Source organism: Mustelus asterias, chromosome 21 (assembly GCF_964213995.1).
Source record: "Mustelus asterias chromosome 21, sMusAst1.hap1.1, whole genome shotgun sequence".
NCBI lineage: Eukaryota > Metazoa > Chordata > Chondrichthyes > Carcharhiniformes > Triakidae > Mustelus > Mustelus asterias.
Genome location: NC_135821.1, coordinates 71429745 through 71451011, shown reverse-complemented (window position 1 = coordinate 71451011; position 21267 = coordinate 71429745). Strand labels below are relative to the sequence as shown.

Here is a 21267-nt window from a genome sequence, read left to right as displayed (position 1 = left end):
ATATGTAGGTTAAGCAACAGAGGAAGTGTTAATGGCAGTGTGAAGGGCCAGAGAAGGTGGTAGTAGTGGCATAAAGGTAAAATGTCAGAATGTATTAATGGGAGAACAAAGGTCGGTGCTCACTGAAGCTCAGTTTTGTTTCAGATTTTCAGTATCACAGTATTTTGCTTTTATAATTGGCTTAGAATAGCTGGTTTCATAACATCTATCTTTGACTTTCTGCCTGTTAAATAGAAACATTTGGAACGAGTAGCATAAATAATATAAATCAGTCTTGTTAAGAGCAGATGTTTGAATGTTTCAGTTCTCAAATTTTATGCTTCTTTTAGCTTCAGACTTTAACTAGTTAATCAGAGAATAGTTGGCAACAGGAATGCGCAAATAAATGTTGATGGATTTGACTGGTTTATAAGCACCTTGAGATCAAGAAAGCTATATTACAATGTTCCATTTGCAGATGTTTAGTTTAACAACTTCAGTGGCTAGTTCTGTAATTAAAAACTATTTTTACATGTAGCTCAGTACATTTTCTAACTTTTGAACCTGTATAGAATAAATGTTTAATTAGGATTTGTAAATGTTAGACTCTGGTCTCACAGTGGACCTACATCTGCCATTTGTATTTTCATCTAGAATTTGTCGATGCACACAATTGGTTAAAAATATTTATTGTTTGTTTATTTGCAATTTTGAACTTTTTTTGTGGCCAGTGGTGACGGGATTTTAACTCGTTATGCATATTGCTGCCACTTTACATTACACTGTTTTAATTATGGTGCAGTAATGATAAAAGACAGATCATATGAAAAAAAAACTGTATAATATGTGCAGGAAAAATATTCTTACAAAAATTAAACCTACAAATTACCTATAAAAACAGCAATTTACATATTCCACTAACTGAACTGGGGTAATTGTTCAAGAGATGCCCATTTCCCAGTGACCAGCAGCATCAGAGTGTTAAACGCACGGTTTTTCAGGAGGAAAAGACGGCCACACTTTCTCACTCATTAAAAAATCAGCGGATCCTAGATACTGTGACTTATGGCTCTAAAGATCTCATCTATTCCCAAGTGTTTAAAAAATTGTATAACAAGATCAAATCAGAAAGACGTTTTCTCCTAAATGGGTTTATGTTTTAGAGAAATTGGATTTTGTTTAAGGAGCTTACTTGAAGTAGAGCAATATTTTGGTCAAGACAGAGGTGCTGCTCAAGATTTATTTTTAATCCAGCAGATAAGTTTGTTTTTAAATTCATTTACAAGATGTGGGCATCACTGACTAGACCAGCATTTATTTGCCCTTTCCTAGTTTCCTTTATGAAGGTGGTGGTGAGCTGCCTTCTTGAACCGCCGCAGATCCTGGTGTGTAGGTACACCCACCATGCTATTGGGGGGGGGAATTGATATTGATTCTTCTATGTAGGACTCTTGGCCCATTCTTTTTTTTAATGCTCTTCTTTATAAACTTGTGGACGGAAGGACTGCTTGTGTGTTTTTTATAGCTATGCATGCCCAATTCACCAGCTTATTGTACATTTTCTTCCTATGCCTCGTTGTTGGTTGCAGAATATTCTGCCCCCCTTACTCTTTAGAACTCCTGGCACAGTGGTTAGTACGCTAGTACGTTAGTAGTTTGCGGTTATACCGCAAACCACACAGTGGTTAGTGCCAGGGACCCAGGTTCGGTTCCCAGCTTGGGTCACTGTCTCTGTGGAGTTTGCGCATTCTCCCCTTGTCTGTGTAGGTTTCCTCCGGGTGCTCCGGTTTCCTCCCAGAGTCCGAACGATGTGCTGGTGAGGTGCATTGGCCATGCTAAATTCTCCCTCAGTGTACCCGAACAGGCGCCTGAGTGTGGTGACTGAGGGATTTTCACAGTAACTTCATTGCAATGTTAATGTAAGCCTACTTGTGACTAATAAGTAAACTTTAACTTTACTTTACAACCCCTCAATTTCCTTTAAAAAGTCCCACATCCTAAACTTTCAGCCAAACTTTGCAGTTGAACCCCCTAATCCCTTCCTCCGTTGCTTCAGTCCTATTTTTGGAACACCTTGGAATATTGTATGCATTTTCTGGTTGGGATCAATGAATGCTGAAATGAGTCTGCACAATTTTTGCTGGTGTTGCAGCATTCTTATACAGTGCTTCAGGAGATTTATTGTCCCTGTTACAACAGAGGAAGCTTTTATCTATTAAACCCCAGTGACATTAATTTATAAATGCACTGCTTTTCCATATTGGAAATAAGTAATGTGCAGTTTTTTTGTTGCATTGTATAATTAATAGGAAGTGAAAGCACTCTAGTCAGAGCAAGATAAATATGACCAGGGTCAGTCAGAGAATTCTTTTATGTCTTCTGGGAAATTTGTCTAATGGCTGCTAATTGGCCATGTATTAGAGTTGTATTTCACAACTGAAATTTCTACATTGTCTCTAGTTTGTAACTCTTCAAATTTCCCAACTTATTTAAAGTGGGTTTACTTCCACTCCAACATGAGAGGTACAGCTCCCTATCAGTGTCCTTCTCAACATTCTACTCTCTTTCCTTCCTTCCCACCACCCCACCATCAGGGTGCTCTGAGGTATTTTTCTGATCACCAGACAACAACTTTTACATGTATAAAGCATCTTCAACATAATGAAATGTCCCAAGCATGTGAACGAGGGAAAATGAGCTAGAATGGCAGAGAAATATAGGGTGGCTATTCCAAAGTTTGGGACCTAGACAAGTGAAGACACAGCTACCAAATGGTGGGGTAATTTAAAATCTGAGGTCCCAGAGAGGACAGTATTAGAGGAACACTGATAACTTGGAGGGTTATGGACTGGAAGAGATTCCAGAGATAGAGAAGGGTGAGACCGTGAGGAGAGTTGAAAACCAGGATGAGAATTTTGCTTGACTGGACCCAGTGTAAGTCAGCAAGCACCAGGATGATAGGGGAATGGGACTTGCTGTGAATTAAGGTATAGGCAGCAGAGTTTTGGGTGACTTCATGTATACACGGGATAGAATGTGGGAGACCAGCCAGGAGTGCATTGGAACAGCCAATTCTGGAGGTAACAAGGGCATGAATGATGATTTCAGCTTCTAATGAATTGAGACGGGTGAATTCAGTTGATTTTATGGTGGAACTAGGTGGCTTTAGTGATAACACAGATATGAGGTTTGAAGTGTGACAGCAAGGTTGCAAACACACTGACTTAATCTTGGATTTGTTGCCAGAGAGGGATGGAGTTGGTAGCTAGAGGGTTGAGTTTGAAGTAATAACTGAAAACAATGGCTTCAACATTAGTATTTAATTGGAGGAAATTTCTGCTCATCCAGTGCTGGATGTCAGATGAGCAATTTGATAACTTAGCAAATGTGGAGGAATGGAGAGAAATGGTGGTCAGATGGAGCTGGGTATTGGCGGCATGCATGTGAAAACTAACATTGTGCTTTTGGAGGATTTGCTTGTAGATGAGAAATAGGAGCAGGCTAAGTCTAGATCCTTGGGAGATGCCACAAATAATGGTGTGGAAATAAAAGGAGAATATTTTGCAAGTGATGGATGGATAAGAATCGAACCAGGTGAGAGCCGCCCCACCCAGCTGATTGACAGTAGAGAGGCTTTGGCAGAGGATTGTGTAATCAACGGTGTCAAAAGTTGCAGACAGGTTGAGAAAGACAAGGAAAGTTTACATTTGTCACAGCCATATAAGATGTCACCAATGACTTTAAGAGCTGCTTTAGTGGTGTGGAAGGGACAAAAATCTGATTGGAGAGGTTCAAGCATGGAGTTAATAAGCTTCAATCAATGAAGATGTTTTATCAGTTATTAGTATCACTGGTAGGTATTCAAATCATCCAAGTTCTGTTAACTGAGGGACATTTAAATAATTTAATTGAGTTGGCTACAATCTACTGTGAAAGGTACATTTGACAAGCTAGTTCCTGCAATTATATAACTACTACAAGAAGATAAAAGGACATATCTACTGTATTAGTCAATGACCTGTGGATGTGTTATTTAGCTGTTTGTCTTTTGTTCCGTAAATTCTCTTGGTATCAAATTTGATTTGATGATATGTTGCTCTACAACCTCTTTGGAGTGTGGGAGGAAAGCATCCAGAGGAAATCCACACAGACACAGGGAGATATATGTACAAATCTGTGACCTGAGCAGTAACACCGCATCATCATGTTTCGTTGTTATAATGTGAATTGTTTTCAAATTTTAAATCAAAATATATAAAAGTGAAAATTATTTTTGTGTGGTATGATGCAGTGAGTCATGAGAAGTATGGTATGTGTGCTCTTTGAGAAGGCAGGTCCTTGGTTAATTGTCTGGTGATGCTTCATCCTGAGTCATTTTTCTTGGCAGTTTGCCAATGGTAGCACAGCACTTCACAGCATGCTTTCAAACCTAATTTGAGACCAAGCTATGTAAAGAGATATTAGGATGGGTGATCAAAAGCTTGAGAGGTTTAAAGGTGCATCTCAAAGGATGTGAGAAAGACAGAGTTTAGGGAGAGAATTTCACAACTTGGAACTTGGGGCTGAGATAGCTGATCAATTAAAATCAAAGCTGCACAAGGGAATTGAGGAGTAGAGAGATCTCCGACGCTTGTCAGGATGGAGAAGGTTACAGAGCGGCAAGGTGGCACAGTGGTTAATACTGGTGCCTCACAGCGCCAGGGACCCGGGTTCGATTCCCAGCTTGGGTCACTGTCTGTGTGGAGTGTGCACATTCTCCCCGTGTCTGCGTGGGTTTCCTCCGGGTGCTCCGGTTTCCTCCCAGTCTGAAAGGCATGCTGGTTGGGTGCATTGATCCGAACAGGCGCCAGAGTGTGGCAACTAGGGGAATTTAACAGTAACTTCATTGCAGTGTTAATGTAAACCTTACTTGTGACTAATAAATAAACTTTAAACTTTAGCGAGATGGATGAGGTTGTGGAGGGATCTGAAAGGAAGGATGAGAATTTTGGAGTATTGCTCGAATGGAAGCCAATGTAGGCCAGAGAGCACATGGTTGATGGGCAAATGGGGCTTGGTGCAAATTAAGATATGGCAGTAGGGTTTGAGTTTATGTAGGGTGGAAGATGGGAGACCAGGCAAGGCAGTATTAGAATAAACAAGTCCAGAGGTAGGAGCAGAGTCTGATGTTGCAGCGGTGGGAATAGACGACCATTTTGGAGCAGAAAGATAATCAGAAGCTCATCTTAGAGTTAAATCCAAGGTTGCCAGGGAGCAGGATGGAATCAGTGACTATAGGAATGGAGTTTATGTTTGGGACTAAAGATGATGCCTTTGGTCTTCCAAATATTTTGTTGGGAATTCTGTTTATCCGGTACTGGACATTGAGCAGGTTTAGAATATAAAACACTAGGATAAAGAACTAATACATGTCTGTTACGAGCTTTGTAGAAGCAATTTGAGAAGATGAATGAGGTATCTCACAAAAATCAAGTTGGCAGAACATGAAAGCATTGTTGAAGTGAATGATCTTTCCCCCTTCCCCCTGGCCTTTGGTACTAATACACTAGCTAATGACAACCGTGGAAAGTTTGCAGTCTTAAAATAGAAATTTAGTTTAGAAACCAATTCTCAGATTAGAAACCACAACACATGATAAGATGTTACTGCTCAAGTTGCATAAAATCAGATACATATGTAATTTTCTGATAAACAAAATACACTCATTTTCAAAGATTGGGACATGAAGCAGTTTTATCACCTGTTACAAATGAAGTATGAATATCTATTTTAAATCATGGTATTGTTAGCATTATTGAATGCGTGCAGATGTATATTATACATTTTTTTTGTGGTGAATGGTTTCTAAATTGAACTTGTGCAATTAATTAGCAGAGACATATTGTATCTTTTAAAGGCAGGAAATGTGTGAAAAGTGAAAACATGAAACTGTTAGCCTAGCATGTACAGTTTTTACCAGCAAAGTTGGTCAGAAAATGGGGTGCTATGGTTCTTAAATGTGAAACTTGGTTTTAGCATCTTTTGAGTGGCGCAAATAAATAAATGTTATGCTTTGTTGCTATTTAATACGGTAAACAAACTAGAGATTTCCTTCCGACAGGACATGTGTAGCACTTGGTTTTCACTGTTCTTTAATTGTCTTGCCTTTAGGACTTGGAGGGAGTGGACATCATGCTTGGGGTATGTTCAGGTGGCCTTCTTGTCTACAAAGATAGGCTCAGAATAAATCGCTTTGCCTGGCCTAAAGTTCTCAAGATTTCATACAAACGCAGCAGCTTCTTTATTAAAATTCGTCCAGGAGAGGTATGTATGTCCTGAAGTTAACAGGAGCGCAAGTTTAAAAAGTGAAGTTATTCATATCTTCTCAGTTTAAATGTTTGCCTTTATGAAAAAATGTCAAAATAACCCATTCATCCCAAATAATTTCTGGGAGTTCGAATTAGCGGGCACGTTAACCACATTTCCTTCATGGAAATTGTTTTTTTTTAATTGCACAAACTTCCACATTTAGTGGTCACTGCTTGCATAGAAAGCATTTAATCCCCATCCTTCATTGCTCTGAAGAGTTGGTAGTGGGCCACCTGATTGAACAACTGGTATTTATTTGATACAACGGAGTGACTTGCTAGGCCAGTCAGAGGGCAGTTAAGCATCGTTCATATTTTTATAGGACTGGAGTTGCATGTGGGTCAGACCAGTTAAAGACAGATTTCCTCTAAAGAATAATAGTGAAATACTTCAGCTTTTACAATAATCTAATAGATTCTTGGTTACTTTTATTTTCAGGCTTTATAAATAGAATTCAATTTCGCAAACTGCAGTAGGTTTTGAATTCATGTACTCTGGATTATCAGTTCATACTTTTAGATAATACTGTAAAGTTTTCAAATTAACAAAACGTTATATTGCTTTTCTATTTTTCACTGTGAGCTAATATCGGCTGGTGGTGTTAACATTGGATGTTCGGTAATAAAACTCATTGAGACTGAACAGGGCTGAATGCTGACAGTTGGATAAAGCGTGGTGAAAACACAGAAAATGGAGTTGTGGATAATGGGTTTATCGTGGACTCTCACACTTTCTCTTGCTTGTTCTCTTGCACTCACCCTCACACACACTCTCACGCGCTCACTTGTTCCCTCTCTTGAAGTTACTGTGAAAATTCCCTAGTCGCCACACTCCGGTGCCTGTTCGGGTAGACTGAGAATTTGTAGAGAGAATTAGCATGGCCAGTGCACCTAACCAGCATGTCTGTCGGACTGTGGGAGGAAACCGGAGGAAACCAATGCAGACACGGGGAGAACATGCAGACTCGGCACAGACAGAAACCCAAGCCGGGAATTGAACCCAGGTCCCTGGCATTGAGGTAGCAGTGCTAACCACTGTGCCACCAACTTGGGAGTCACAGAACTTACATGGCTGTTCCTGTTAAGTTTCTAGTCAATGTTAATAGTGTTTCATGGTAATGTTATTGAATGTCTAAGGGAAGAAGTACTTCCTGACACCACTTCTGAATCACCGGGCTATCTAGTTTTAAGGTTATATCTTTGTTTTGAACTCTCTTCTCTATGGAGATAGTTTCTCTCTATTGATACCAATTAAAGGAATTAAAAGCCCAGTCTATGCAATCTGATTTCCTAATTTAACCCAGGGATTCCCAAATTGAAAATTGTATGGCACATCCACAAAGGTCAATATATGCTTCCTGAAGTGTAGTGACCAGAATTGAACACAGTACTCCAGATTTGGGCTAACCACAGCTTTGTACAACTGCATAAACTTCCACATCTTGGTATTCTAGCTCCCTTGAGATGAAGACAATCAATTAATTTTTTTTTAATTTTTCATACCTGTCCACTAGCTTTGGTGATTTATGTATATGGGCTACTCAATTTCTCTGTTCCTCCACAGTTCCTAGCTTCTCAATATTCAGAACATGCTCTAATCTATTTGTTTTAGGCCCAAAGTGGATGATAAAACATCAAAGTTGAACTCTAGTTGCTACAGGTTTGGCCAACCACAATCTATTAATACCACTTTCTAACTTTCATCTGCTAGGAGATGAGGTACCAGAACAAATCCCGGAGGCACGTCATTATCCTGCCACTTGGAATACATACTCATCATTCCTACTCTGTCTTCTACATCCCAAACAATTCTCTACCGATGTTGAAAAGTTGTCTGCAATTGCATATGGCCCCATTTCTGCTAACAGTGCTTTGTGTAGAATAGGTAGAACAAAACAAGGTTGAGAATAAAACAGTTATTTAAACCATAGGGTCCAAGTAACATCCAAGAATGGAGCACAAATTAATAAACTTTTGCCTCTAGATCAATGGGAATTTCGTTATAGAAATCCCAGTCTGCTTTTAATACTTGTGTTGCATATTTTTTCACTAGGGGTGGCACGGTGACAGAGTGGTTAGCACTGCTGCCTCACAGCGCCAGGAACCGGGTTCAATTCCCAGTTTGGGTTACTATCTGTGTGGAGTCTGCACGTTCTCCCCGTGTCTGCGTGGGTTTCCTCCGCGTGCTCCGGTTTCCTCCCACAGTCTGAAAGATGTGCTGGTTAGATGCATTGACCTGAACAGGCGCCGGAGTGTGGCGACTAGGGGATTTTCACAGTAACTTCATTGCGGTGTTAATGTAACCCTACTTATGACTAATGAGTAAACTTTACTTTAAAAAAAACTTTTACTGGATGATGGAGTCCACACTGTCTGTGTGGAGTTTGCACATTCTCCTCGTGTCTGCGTGGGTTTCCTCCGGGTGCTCCGGTTTCCTCCCACAGTCCAAAGATGTGCGGGTTAGGTTGATTGGCCATGCTAAAATTGCCCCTTAGTGTCCTGGGATGCGTAGATTAGAGGGATTAGTGGGTACAATGTATATGGATATGGGGGTCGGGCCTGGGTGGGATTGTGGTTGGTGCAGGCTCGATGGGCCGAATGGCCTCTTTCTGTACTGTAGGGTTTCTATGATTCTATGGAGCACTGAGCCAAATAAAAACAGAAAATGCTGGAAATACTCAGCAGTTTGATGGAGAGCGAAGCAGTGTAATCTTTAAGAGACCCTGAGAACTGTAATTCTTTCTTTCACTAGGTGGTGCCACATATCTATTTTCTAAAACCTTCAAAACTTGTGTTCTGCCTTTGTTTTACTACCACCCAAGGATAGACTTACTCCGTCTCACACCACAAGATAGAGCGAAACAGAGTTAACATTTCAGGTCTGTGACCTAGATCTGAAACATTGGCCAGAATTCTTCAGCCATTCATGCCAGCGGGATTCTCCCATCTGGCTGCAGTAAATGGAGATTTAGCTAAGCACCAAATTCTCTGTCCTATCTGGCAGCGACAGCAGGACGTGAATAGCCAGAGAATTCCAGCCATTAATTCTGTTTCCCTCTCCAGATCGACTCAGTATTTCTTGCAGTTTCTGTTTCCATTTTGCTTGCAGTTGTGGTACTGAGCTAATTGATCGCAGATCCATGATAAACAAGCAGACCTCAGCAAAATCAGTTATTAGACCAGAAGAACTGGCCTCAACATTGCCAATGCAGCATAGGTGGGGTTGGAGATTGGAAAGAGCACAACAATAAAATGATCAGGCCAAAGCTATCACTCTTACTCGCTATCCATCCGTTCCTGCTGGACACCAACCAAAGACAGCATTAAGCTTGACTATATCATAACTATCGGTCACACAACAGCAAGGATCATCTGAGAAAGAAGGATTAAAAGGCAGTCAGCACCAGCATAAAATACTATTTTCATGCAAAGGGAATAATGTGGAAAATTAAGAAAAAATCAAGTGTATTGTTTAAGAGACCCTGAGAACTGTAATTTATTCTTTCTACCACTAGATAGTGCCACATATCTGTTTTATAAAACCTTCAAAACTGCCTTGTTTTACTATTTCTCAAGAACAGATAGTGCCACTTACTCAGTCTCACACCACAAGACAGATTCCAAGTACATAAACAACAACATTCCGATTCCACATTTTGAGATCTGTGATACAAAACACATTCACTGGGATAGTGTTTTACTGAAAATGAACTCACCAGACTGGTGCAAAATTTAAGACTAAACATCGTGACAAGATCAATAAAATGGATTATCTGGTCAAATGGCTCATAACTGGAAGCTTGCCGTGTGAAGAATTCCTATTGATTCTCCTTGTATCAAAACAGTGACCACAATTCAAAATGCTCTAATTGTCTGGTGAACAGTTTGGGATGCTCCAAGGTAAAAAGCCTATGAAAAATGCAAATGTATATTTGAAAGAAGAAATTAATTGTTTCAGAGCTTGTATTACTTGTAATTAGCTCGACTGGATAGGAATCTCATCTAGCAATGAATAATTAAAACGTTACTGAGGAGCAATGGCATTTCTTATTTGTCCATGGTATTCTATTTTTCACATTTTCCCAAAATAATGCTGGAACTTGTTTTTTTTTCATTTGTTCGCAGGGTGTGGGCTTCACTAGCTTGGCCAGCATTTATTGCACATCCCTAATTGTCCTTGAGAAGGTGAAAGCAAGCTGCCTTTCTTGAACCGCTGCAGTTATATGTTGTAGAAACACCTTTAGTGCTGTTAAGGAGGGAGCTCCAGAATTTTGACCCAGTGGCAGTAAAGGAACAGTGATATATTTCCAATTCAGGACAGTGTGTGCTTTGGAGGGGAACTTGCAGGTGGTGGTGTTCCCATGTGTCTGCAGCCCATGGATCTAAATGGTGGAGGTTGCAGGTTTGGAAGGTGCTTTTAAAGGAGCCTTGGTGACTTGCTGCAGTGCATCTTCTTTCGGGCATTTAGAGATGGACAATATTGCTGGCTTAGTCAGAGCTGACTTGAAACGTTGGCTCTATTCTCTCTCCACAGATGCTGTCAAACCTGCTAAGGTTTTCCAGCATTTTCTGTTTTTGTTTCAGATTCCAGCATCCGCAGTATTTTACTTTACCACCTATTTTCACCCTGTAACACTGTTCAATTCCACCGCTGCCTCAACTCATCTGCTGAAGTGCTCATCCAGATCTTTGTTTAGCCTAGACTTGATTATTCCAGTACACTACTGGCCAGGTGTCCACATTCTCGCCAGAGAGGGCACGCGCGCAAGCCAGAGAGGGTATTGCGTACTTTTGGGTGATCTGACTTTCAAATGGCCTGACACTGACACATTCTCTACTGCTCTTCCTGAACATTTGAAATTATTTGTGCTTCGTATGTAATTCATTAGCGTTTGAAGTGCTGATGTGTTCTGTATACATTTTTCAGGATCAATGTGAAAGCACCATTGGGTTCAAGCTGCCCAATTACCGTGCTGCCAAGAAGTTGTGGAAGGTATGCGTGGAAAATCATACCTTTTTCAGGTATGTGTACAGTGCACGATGTTAAGAAAACCAGGAATCTTGTAAAGAAAGTCCACTTGCTATTCCATGAGGTTAAAAACGTTTAGAGTCTAAGATATCAGAATCCTTCTCCCATGCAAATCTCCTTCAAACATTCAGCCCTGAATAAGCAGTTCAACTAAAGAAGCTGTGAAACTGCCCCACCTGATCCGACATGGAGTACCTCAGAATAATTCTCGTAATATTATACTTAATCTCACAAAGTGTGGTTAGATCCACATAAAGGGGGAGCAAGACAGATATTGAGCCCGATTCTCCCATCGCAACGTGCTAATCTTTTGTCGCGTCAGGTTGGGAGATGCGCGTGTCGGCCATTTCATGGGATTCGCGCATGCGTTCCCGACACATGCGCGTCTCCCATCACCACAGAGCAGTCGAGACCACGCTGGAAACTGGCAGGAAGACCAGGTAAGTGCAGTTAAACATGTGGTTGCAGGGATGGTGTAGGAGGGAGGGTTTCAGATGCGTGGATAATTGGAACACATTCTGGGGAAGGTGGGACCTGTACAAACAGGACGGGGTGCACCTGAACCAGAGGGGCACCAATATCCTGGGAGGGAAATTTGATACGGCTCTTCAGGGGGGTTTAAACTAATTTGTCAGGGGAGTGGGCAAAGGAGTTGTAGTCCAGAAGTCAGTGTTGAGGGTGGTGAGGTATTGGGGAAAGTATCAAGGCCAAGGGTGGGTACCGGTAGACAGGAAGGTGGGTTGAAGTGCGTCTACTTCAATGCAAGGAGCATCCGGAACAAGGTAGATGAACTTGGGACGTGGTTTGGTGCTTGGGACTACGATGTTGTGGCCATTACGGAGACGTGAGTAGAACAAGGACAGGAATGGTTGTTGGACGTTCCAGGGTATAGATGTTTCAGTAAGTGTAGGGAAGCTGGTAAAAGAGGTAGAGGAGTAGCATTGTTAATCAAGGATAGTTTAACAGCTGCAGAAAGGCACTTCGAGGGGGATCTGCACACTGAGGTAATATGGGCTGAGGTTAGAAATAGGAAAGGAGCAGTCACGTTGTTAGGAGTTTACTATAGGCCCCCAAATAGTAATAGAGATGTGGAGGAAGAAATTGCTAAGCAGATTATGGATAGGTGTGGGGGTCACAGGGTAGTTGTCATTGGGGACTTTAACTTTCCAAATATTGATTGGAACCTTTGTAGGTCGAATAGTTTGGATGGGGCAGTTTTTGTGCAGTGTGTGCAGGAGGGTTTCCTGACACAATATGTGGATAGGCCGACAAGAGGTGAGGCCACATTGGATTTGGTACTGGGAAATGAACCGAGCCAAGTGTTAGATTTGGTTGTGGGAGAGCACTTTGGAGATAGTGACCACAATTCGGTGTCTTTTGTTATTGCAATGGAGAGGGATAGGGCCGTACGGCAGGGCAAGGTTTACAATTTGGGGAGATGTAATTATGATGCGATTAGGCAAGAATTAGGGGGCATAAGATGGGAACAGAAACTGTCAGGGAAAGGCACTAATGAAAAGTGGAACTTTTTCAAGGAACAAATACTGGGTGTCCTTGATAGGTATGTCCCTGTCAGGCAGGGAGGAAATGGCCGAGTGAGGGAACCATGGTTCACGAAAGAGGTGGAATGTCTTGTGAAAAGGAAGAGGGAAGCTTATGTAGGGATGAGGAAACAAGGTTCAGATGGCTCGATTGAGGGTTACAAGTTAGCAAGGAATGAGCTGAAAAAGGGGCTTAGGAGAGCTAGGAGGGGACATGAGAAGTCCTTGGCGGGTTGGATCAAGGAAAACCCCAAGGCTTTTTACTCTTATGTGAGGAATAAAAGAATGACCAGAGTGAGGTTAGGGCTGGTCAAGGACAGTAGTGGGAACTTGTGTATGGAGTCAGTAGAGATAGGCAAGGTGATGAATGAATACTTTTCTTCAGTGTTCACCAAGGAGAGGGGCCATGTTTTTGAGGAAGAGAAGGTGTTACAGGCTAATAGGCTGGAGGAAATAGATGTTCGGAGGGAGGATGTACTGGCAGTTTTGAATAAACTGAAGGTCGATAAGTCCCCTGGGCCTGATGAAATATATCCTAGGATTCTTTTGGGAGGCAAGGGATGAGATTGCAGAGCCTTTGGCTTTGATCTTTGGGTCCTCACTGTCCACGGGGATGGTGCCAGAGGACTGGAGAGTGGCGAGTGTTGTTCCTCTGTTTAAGAAAGGGAATCGAAATGACCCTGGTAATTATAGACTGGTTAGTCTTACTTCGGTGGTTGGTAAATTGATGGAAAGGGTCCTTAGGGATGGGATTTACGACCATTTAGAAAGATGCGGATTAATCCGGGATAGTCAGCACGGATTCGTGAAGGGCAAGTTGTGCCTCACAAATTTGATAGAATTTTTTGAGGAGGTAACTAAGTGTGTTGATGAAGGTAGGGCAGTTGATGTCATATACAGAGATTTTAGTAAGGCGTTTGATAAGGTCCCCCATGGTCGGCTTATGATGAAAGTGAGGAGGTGTGGGATAGAGGGAAAGTTGGCCGATTGGATAGGTAACTGGCTGTCTGATCGAAGACAGAGGGTGGTGGTCGATGGAAAATTTTCGGATTGGAGGCAGGTTGCTAGCGGAGTGCCACAGGGATCAGTGCTTGGTCCTCTGCCCTTTGTGATTTTTATTAATGACTTAGAGGAGGGGGCTGAAAGGTGGATCAGTAAATTTGCTGATGACACCAAGATTGGTGGAGTAGTGGATGAGGTGGAGGGCTGTTGTAGGCTGCAAAGAGACATAGATAGGATGCAAAGCTGGGCTGAAAAATGGCAAATGGAGTTTAACCCTGATAAATGTGAGGTGATTCATTTTGGTAGGACTAATTTAAATGTGGATTACAGGGTCAAAGGTAGGGTTCTGAAGACTGTGGAGGAACAGAGAGATCTTGGGGTCCATATCCACAGATCTCTAAAGGTTGCCACTCAAGTGGATAGAGCTGTGAAGAAGGCCTATAGTGTGTTAGCTTTTATTAACAGGGGGTTGGAGTTTAAGAGCCGTGGGGTTATGCTGCAACTGTACTGGACCTTGGTGAGACCACATTTGGAATATTGTGTGCAGTTCTGGTCACCTCACTATAAGAAGGATGTGGAAGCGCTGGAAAGAGTGCAGAGGAGATTTACCAGGATGCTGCCTGGTTTGGAGGGTAGGTCTTATGTGGAAAGGTTGAGGGAGCTAGGGCTGTTCTCTCTGGAGCGGAGGAGGCTGAGGGGAGACTTAATAGAGGTTTATAAAATGATGAAGGGGATAGATAGAGTGAATGTTCAAAGACTATTTCCTCGGGTGGATGGAGCTATTACAAGGGGGCATAACTATAGGGTTCATGGTGGGAGATATAGGAAGGATATCAGAGGTAGGTTCTTTACGCAGAGAGTGGTTGGGGTGTGGAATGGACTGCCTGCAGTGATAGTGGAGTCAGACACTTTAGGAACATTTAAGTGGTTATTGGATAGGCACATGGAGCACACCAGGATGATAGGGAGTGGGATAGCTTGATCTTGGTTTCAGATAAAGCTCGGCACAACATCGTGGGCCGAAGAGCCTGTTCTGTGCTGTACTGTTCTATGTTCTATGTTCTAAGTGATTTTAATCTATTTTTCATGTAATTTAAATGTAATTATCGGGCCCATCACTGAATTGTCCTGGCCCAATAGCATCTCCCACCCCGCCAGGAGTATTTCACTCCGGCAGGGTTTAGAGTAGCTCCCCACATTTGGGGAACTAGCGGGACACCCTGCTGGAGTGAAGAGGGGGCAAGTGGGGCCCCTCCAAGGGGTTGGGTAGTGGGTGCGGTCCCCATGGCATGGGCACCCTAGCAGTGCCAACCTGTGCCCACTGGCATTGCCCAAGGGGCAAAGTGCCCATGTCCAGGGGGCATCGGGCAGTGCAAAGGGGATGGGGCCTATTGCGGGCGGGGCTTGGGGCGATCGGTGGGGATGCAGGGTCCCGCTGACACTCTGCATGGGGATCGGTTGGGGCTGGAGGGAGGCCAGCGATTGGGGTGGGCTGGGGGCTGGCCCCTCCCCCGAGTTTTTAATGATATTTACAATTGTGACCTCTGCATTGCAGAGTGTGGGAGATTCAAGTCTGAACTCTGAAAAAACAATCGTGATGTACACCAGTTTTCCTGCCAATTCAGCACTTAGAATGTTTTGGGACAATTGGGCCCATCACTTCCAATTTTCTATAAAATTCATAATTTGAATTAATTTTGTTACCTCAATACTAACATTGAATTGTCTTAACGCAGTACGGAATGTTTTGACATGTCACGTTCTGTTTCAAAAACTGGTCATTTCAATATTTCTCTCCTTTTTAAGTTTTTATTTCCATATCCAAATGTCTGGCAAGGGAGAGCAGACCTACTGGACAGGATTTTCCGCCACCCCACAGTGTGTTTTGCGGTGATGGCCTGCTGTTGGGATCTTCCTGTCCCATGAATGTCAATGGATTTTCCTGTTGTTCGCACTCTCCAATTCCAGGGAATCTGAGAGGGGGCGGTGGGGGGGTTGTTAACGAGACTGTAAGATCCCCCGACGGAAGCGGCTGGAAAATTTCAGCAATTGTTTTTATGCTTTGTAACTCCACACCAGCAAGAACTAACCGCAGCAACTCAGGAAGCGGCTTAATTCTGAAGTAGGCTTCTTGTACTGGGAACTGTATGTTGGTTTTCTCTTTCCCTCCTTCTCTCCTGTATGCGTGCTCTTGTCATTGTCAATTCACATGTGCGCACCCTCCACCCCGCCCAACCCCCCTCCACCTCTGAGTGAGAGCATACCATAGAAAGGGATGTATACTTTGGCCCAGGAGCACCAATCAGTGGATAGGGAACAATTATTACATGAAAACCCAGCAAGGAGAAGCTTTGGTTATTACATTTGACTTCAGGAGCTGTTCTGCTTTGCCTAGCTGCCATTGGAGGCCAGACCATATTTTCTTTGCCTTGATTTTAACCAAAGTTTCAACTGCCAGTCCACTATTATAACATTAGGAAGGAGTATCATTGTATTTACCATTAATATTGCGGCACCACTTCCATTCCCAAATTCCCTATTCTTTCTAATAATGTTCATAACCTAATAATATTAATTTCCTAATAATACCCAGTTTATCTTAGTGAGAGCACCTTTCTTGCCCCTCAAGCTGGATTCGTGCAATTAATTCATTTGTTTTGTCTCTTATATTTATGCATTTGTGTATAAAACCCTTGTTTAGTCAACAGCCTTTTGCTCTAAGGCTGTTTTTCTCACACTTCTTACTACACCTTTTGCTTTTCATCTCTCCTGCATTCTTATTAGCTGTTGTGTTATTTTCTGACATTTTCTCTGAACTTGAAGTATTTATATTACTGTCAACGCTATTTGTGCTTTGGAATTTGCTCTCACTTTTTTTTTCTTACCTTTTAAGCTATTTTCACTTTATTAAAGAAAGCTTACTAGAATTCCTGGATCATTTAGCAAATGCACCATATGGTGTTATAACTATGTCATACAGACCAGAAAGTCCCATGTTTAATTCTTAGTTTATGCTGCATTAGCTGACTTCAACTGGCCATCAGCTAGCTATTGAGGTGTATTTTGCCTCAGCACTGTAGACAAGGAGAAGGAATATTAGTCACTCTTCTTGCTTTCAATTTGTTATCAGTCACCTACTAAAAAGCTTGCATTTGTGGAGGCCAAATGAGTACAGGATTAGGATCAGACTTGATCTCCTCCATTGTCAAATAGCCCTCCAACATTTACTATCTTCCCTTTAAATGAAAAATGACAACTTGGTGAAGTCCCATCAGGCTGCAGGAACAATATGCCAGCAAGAGCCACCATTTTCAAGAGCAAAAGTGAGAGATTGGGAGCGCATCAGTTGGAAGAGTATTTTTAGAAGCTTTGTTCAGGATATTTAACTTGACGCTTATTTTTTCTTGCTAGACTAACGACACCAGAATCCACAGCGAAGAGCAAATTCCTGTCTCTGGGTTCCAAATTCCGTTACAGTGGTCGAACCCAGGCTCAGACCAGGGAAGCAAGTGCTCTGATTGACAGACCTGCACCTCGCTTTGAACGTACTGCAAGCAAACGGGCATCCAGAAGCCTTGATGGAGGTAAAATTGCAAATCCTGCATTATATCATTAGAACTACAAGATAATGTAATTTAGTTGTCAATGAAGGATGACTTATCTATGTTCTGTGCAGTGTTTTGTGTATTGAACCAACTGATGACAGTAATAGCAAATAGATAAAACTTTTAAAGCTTAAATTATATAGCTTTAATAAAAGTATTCAATCCATTTCTGAAACTTGACCTCGGGTTCACTAGCACATACATTGGTCATCTCACTTTTTCAAATATCATACATTCAAAGCACCAATGATTAGAAATATTGAAATTTATTAAAACTTAGGATGGGGAAAGGCAAGAGTTTTATCATGTAAAATTCTGCAAAAAAAACCATACTTTTCTTATCGTAAGTTTGGAAGTTCTTGTTTCTGATTTGATGGTCTTGCCTTCACTCTTGTACGATAAAAGTAGGCAATCTTTGTAGGATCTAATAATGGATCTGAATATTTTAAATCAGATTTGACCTTCATTCTTCACAGCTCCAAAACTTGCAAACATTTGCTTTATCAAGTGCTGAGTACTTTTTAAAGTTGCAAAGAGCATTTCATACAATCAAGTAATTGATTAAAAAGTGGACTTAGAAAAGGAATTAGAGAATTGACAAAAAGTAGCCTTGAAGTTTACACTCCCTTTGAAGAAAGTTCACGTGAATTTTGATCTCATTCATAGATTGCAATACAGGTTGAAGAGATAATGGGTCACTGACAAATCATGCAGTATTTTCATTGCACACAAAGTATTGCAGAATATTCAAATGATTGGATTGCTGCATGTAGTGTGAGTTAACTTTTAAACTTTTAAAAACCAATTGATTTTCATGTAGAAGCTTTAGGTGTGGAACTCATGCTTAAATTTTCCAGAAACAGATGGACTTTTATGTGCCACACTTCAAAATGCTACATCTACCTTTCAGGACATCCTTCATAACAAATGTTCATCCTTAATGATTGTAGTTGATAGCTAAATAAATATGTTACTTTTTACTAAATAAATATTTAACTTTACATTTTGTTTATTCTACCAGGCTTTAATCTATAAGAACTGATTCTTAATACCGGTACACAACTTTTTATTGAAGTGCTTTGATCTAAACAGTAACTGCATATAAAATAATAGATTGACTGAGAAAGGGAAAGTTGAATTTTCTTCTGAACTAAGTACAAAATTAAGCTTGTTCTTGAAAAATTGAGTTGAATTGAAGAAAACCTTTTAAACATTTTTAGATGAGTTTGGATTTTATGAATCTCTGTATTGACGAAATGTTCAGTATTTATTGCTCATTGTAACAATGAGAAATGCAATGATTTGGGGCCTAGTATAATTTTTCAGCATTCATGTTACATATTCATCCTGATGAGACAAACCATAACTGATTTTGTTTTTAACAAAAGTGAATGGTATCATGAAAGTAGTTATAAATCATATTTCGACTCCTTTTTGGAGCAAAACAAGATTTGCTATTCAGAATTCCAAAATTGATGCACTTGGATATGCACCAACACTTGAATATCCCCTAGGAAATTTTGCAGCTCTTCCAATATGCGAATTCAGTTTTAAAACAAGCTACTTTCTCTATTTCCTTCCAATAAACATTTAATAAGATTGTGAACGTTTAATGGATTTCAAATTACTTAAACCACAAATTTTGGAATTGTGCTCACCACAAGTGCATTAAAAACAAATTGTTAACGTGTACACATTCTCTTCAGCTAAACGTAAGTTTCCAAAAACTTCTGTTGAATTACAAGTGGACGAGGATTTTGAACCCAGACGCATTGAAGCACCCAGAGAGCAGCCAGGTACCAGTTTGTTGGCTTAAAGCTCTGCGGTGCTCCTGTTTCTTCAACCTTTCCTTTTTGCAACCTCCCTTTGAATTGTTGCACTGACCACTTGAAATACTTGTGTTCATCCTGTGTTTAATTTGCAAAGCATGATTTAAAATTAAAGAGCTCACCTGGAGCCAAATCCGACTGGTTTTTTACAACTAATCCAAATTCTGTCATTCTTACATCTAGTTGGCATTAGGAATGTTTTGTGTAATCTTGTGTAATTATTTTGAAGTACCCCGACTAACAAAACAACAAAGCAAATGAAAATCTGTGCTTTCTGAGACCGCTTTTTCAAAAAGGAACTAACGTTGCGTATTTACAAGCACTTTAGTATTTGTTTTAAATAATTAAGCAAAGCATTTGATGATGAGAAGTTTGAATTTGTATGTAAGGTTTGGATGTCAGGGCATTCTGATTTAAAACACTAAGATTTGAAGGGAAAGCTGCCCTTCAGTGCATTTACTTAAAAACCCTGAAAACTGCAGAACTCTAACCAATTTTAAATTTATGAAGCGCTAGCCTATGTTCCTGCTTCACTTGAAAGAACGGGAACCACGTTAATTTAAACAGCCATTTGAATTGTCATACCTGTAGTTCATTATGAAAGCAGCAATAATTTAATCATTCTTGGTTTCTAAGATAATAAAAAGAAAACCACATTTGAAAATATACAAGCAATGTCACATACACAGCCATTTTTGAATGAACGTTGTACTCATAATTTGATTTGATTTATTATTGTCACATGTATTATCATAGAGTGAAAAGTATTGTTTCTTGCGCGCTGTACAGACAAAGCATACCGTTCATAGAGAAGGAAACGAGAGAGTGCAGAATGTAGTGTTATAGTCATAGCTAGGGTGTAGAGAAAGATCAACTTAATGCAAGGTAAGTCCAGTCAAAAATCTGACAGCAGCAGGAAAGAAGCTGTTCTTGAGTCGGTTGGTACGTGACCTCAGACTTTTGTATCTTTTTCCCGACGGAAGAAGGTGGAAGAGAGAATGTCTGGGGTGAGTGGGGTCCTTAATTATGCTGGCTGCTTTTCCGAGGCAGCGGGAAGTGTAGACAGAGTCAATTCAGCGAAGGAGAATGTTGGGAGGGTCACAGAGTAGTGCTCCATGGTTTTCTAATGAGTTATTTTGGAGTAATGCAGCATTTAGTTAAGCTTATAAAGCGTGTTTTTGTAATGTTTAATATTTAAATTTGCTAGTGTTATGGGCTAGTTGTAATTTTCTTTTTAACCCTCTCTTCCCTCCATTTCCATGTTGAAATTTCCTCTAGTAAGAAGTCTCACAACACCAGGTTAAAGTCCAACAGGTTTATTTGGTAGCAAAAGCCACTGTGTAGCAGTGGCTTTTGCTACCAAATAAACCTGTTGGACTTTAACCTGGTGTTGTGAGACTTCTTATTGTGTTTACCCCAGTCCAACGCCGGCATCTCCATGTCATGAAGTTTCTTCTAACCAAATTTAACTGTTCAGGTTCTTCATTCACATCAACTGGTGTAGTGAGCACTGGACAAGGTTCTAGTTGATTAACCTGGGACTTTTATGCATTCTTAGCACTAGTTCAGTATTATTATTTGGTGATGACCTGTTCCTGTATTGTTGATGACTTGTTCCTAAATTGTTTAGTGGTGGATGGTCTCAGAGAATTCTATTTACATTTCTTGAACATAGGTTTTGATTGTTGAACAATTTATTTTAAATGTTAATGAAGCCCAGATAATTTGTTCCTCAAAGTTTCAACTTAGTGATCTACAGACTCCTATGATAGGTACAATTCCAAAGTTGGACTTGTGCAAATGTGAAAATATTATCTACTTGTAAAGATTTCACAAACAGACAGCAAATGTTGACCTTACTACTGAAATACTTGTATAACACTGTGATAAATACATCAGACTTTCAATTGAAAGATATATCGTTCTACAAGTTGT

At 40.8% G+C, this 21267-nt stretch overlaps 1 protein-coding gene across 23 annotated transcripts in view; it reads left to right on the top strand.

The window, feature by feature from the left end:
* The window catches only part of LOC144509397 (protein 4.1-like), a 233803-nt gene that overhangs the window by 156885 nt on the left and 55651 nt on the right, over positions 1-21267 (top strand). For 15 of the 23 annotated variants that reach the window (XM_078238218.1, XM_078238217.1, XM_078238213.1 and 12 more), the window contains 4 exons: positions 6130-6282; positions 11254-11348; positions 17310-17482; positions 19210-19299. In XM_078238218.1, the coding sequence (XP_078094344.1) occupies positions 6130-6282; positions 11254-11348; positions 17310-17482; positions 19210-19299 (511 nt within the window). The remainder of the gene's footprint in view (positions 1-6129; positions 6283-11253; positions 11349-17309; positions 17483-19209; positions 19300-21267) is intronic. The other 8 variants (XM_078238219.1, XM_078238215.1, XM_078238214.1 and 5 more) reach the window with 1 other exon arrangement.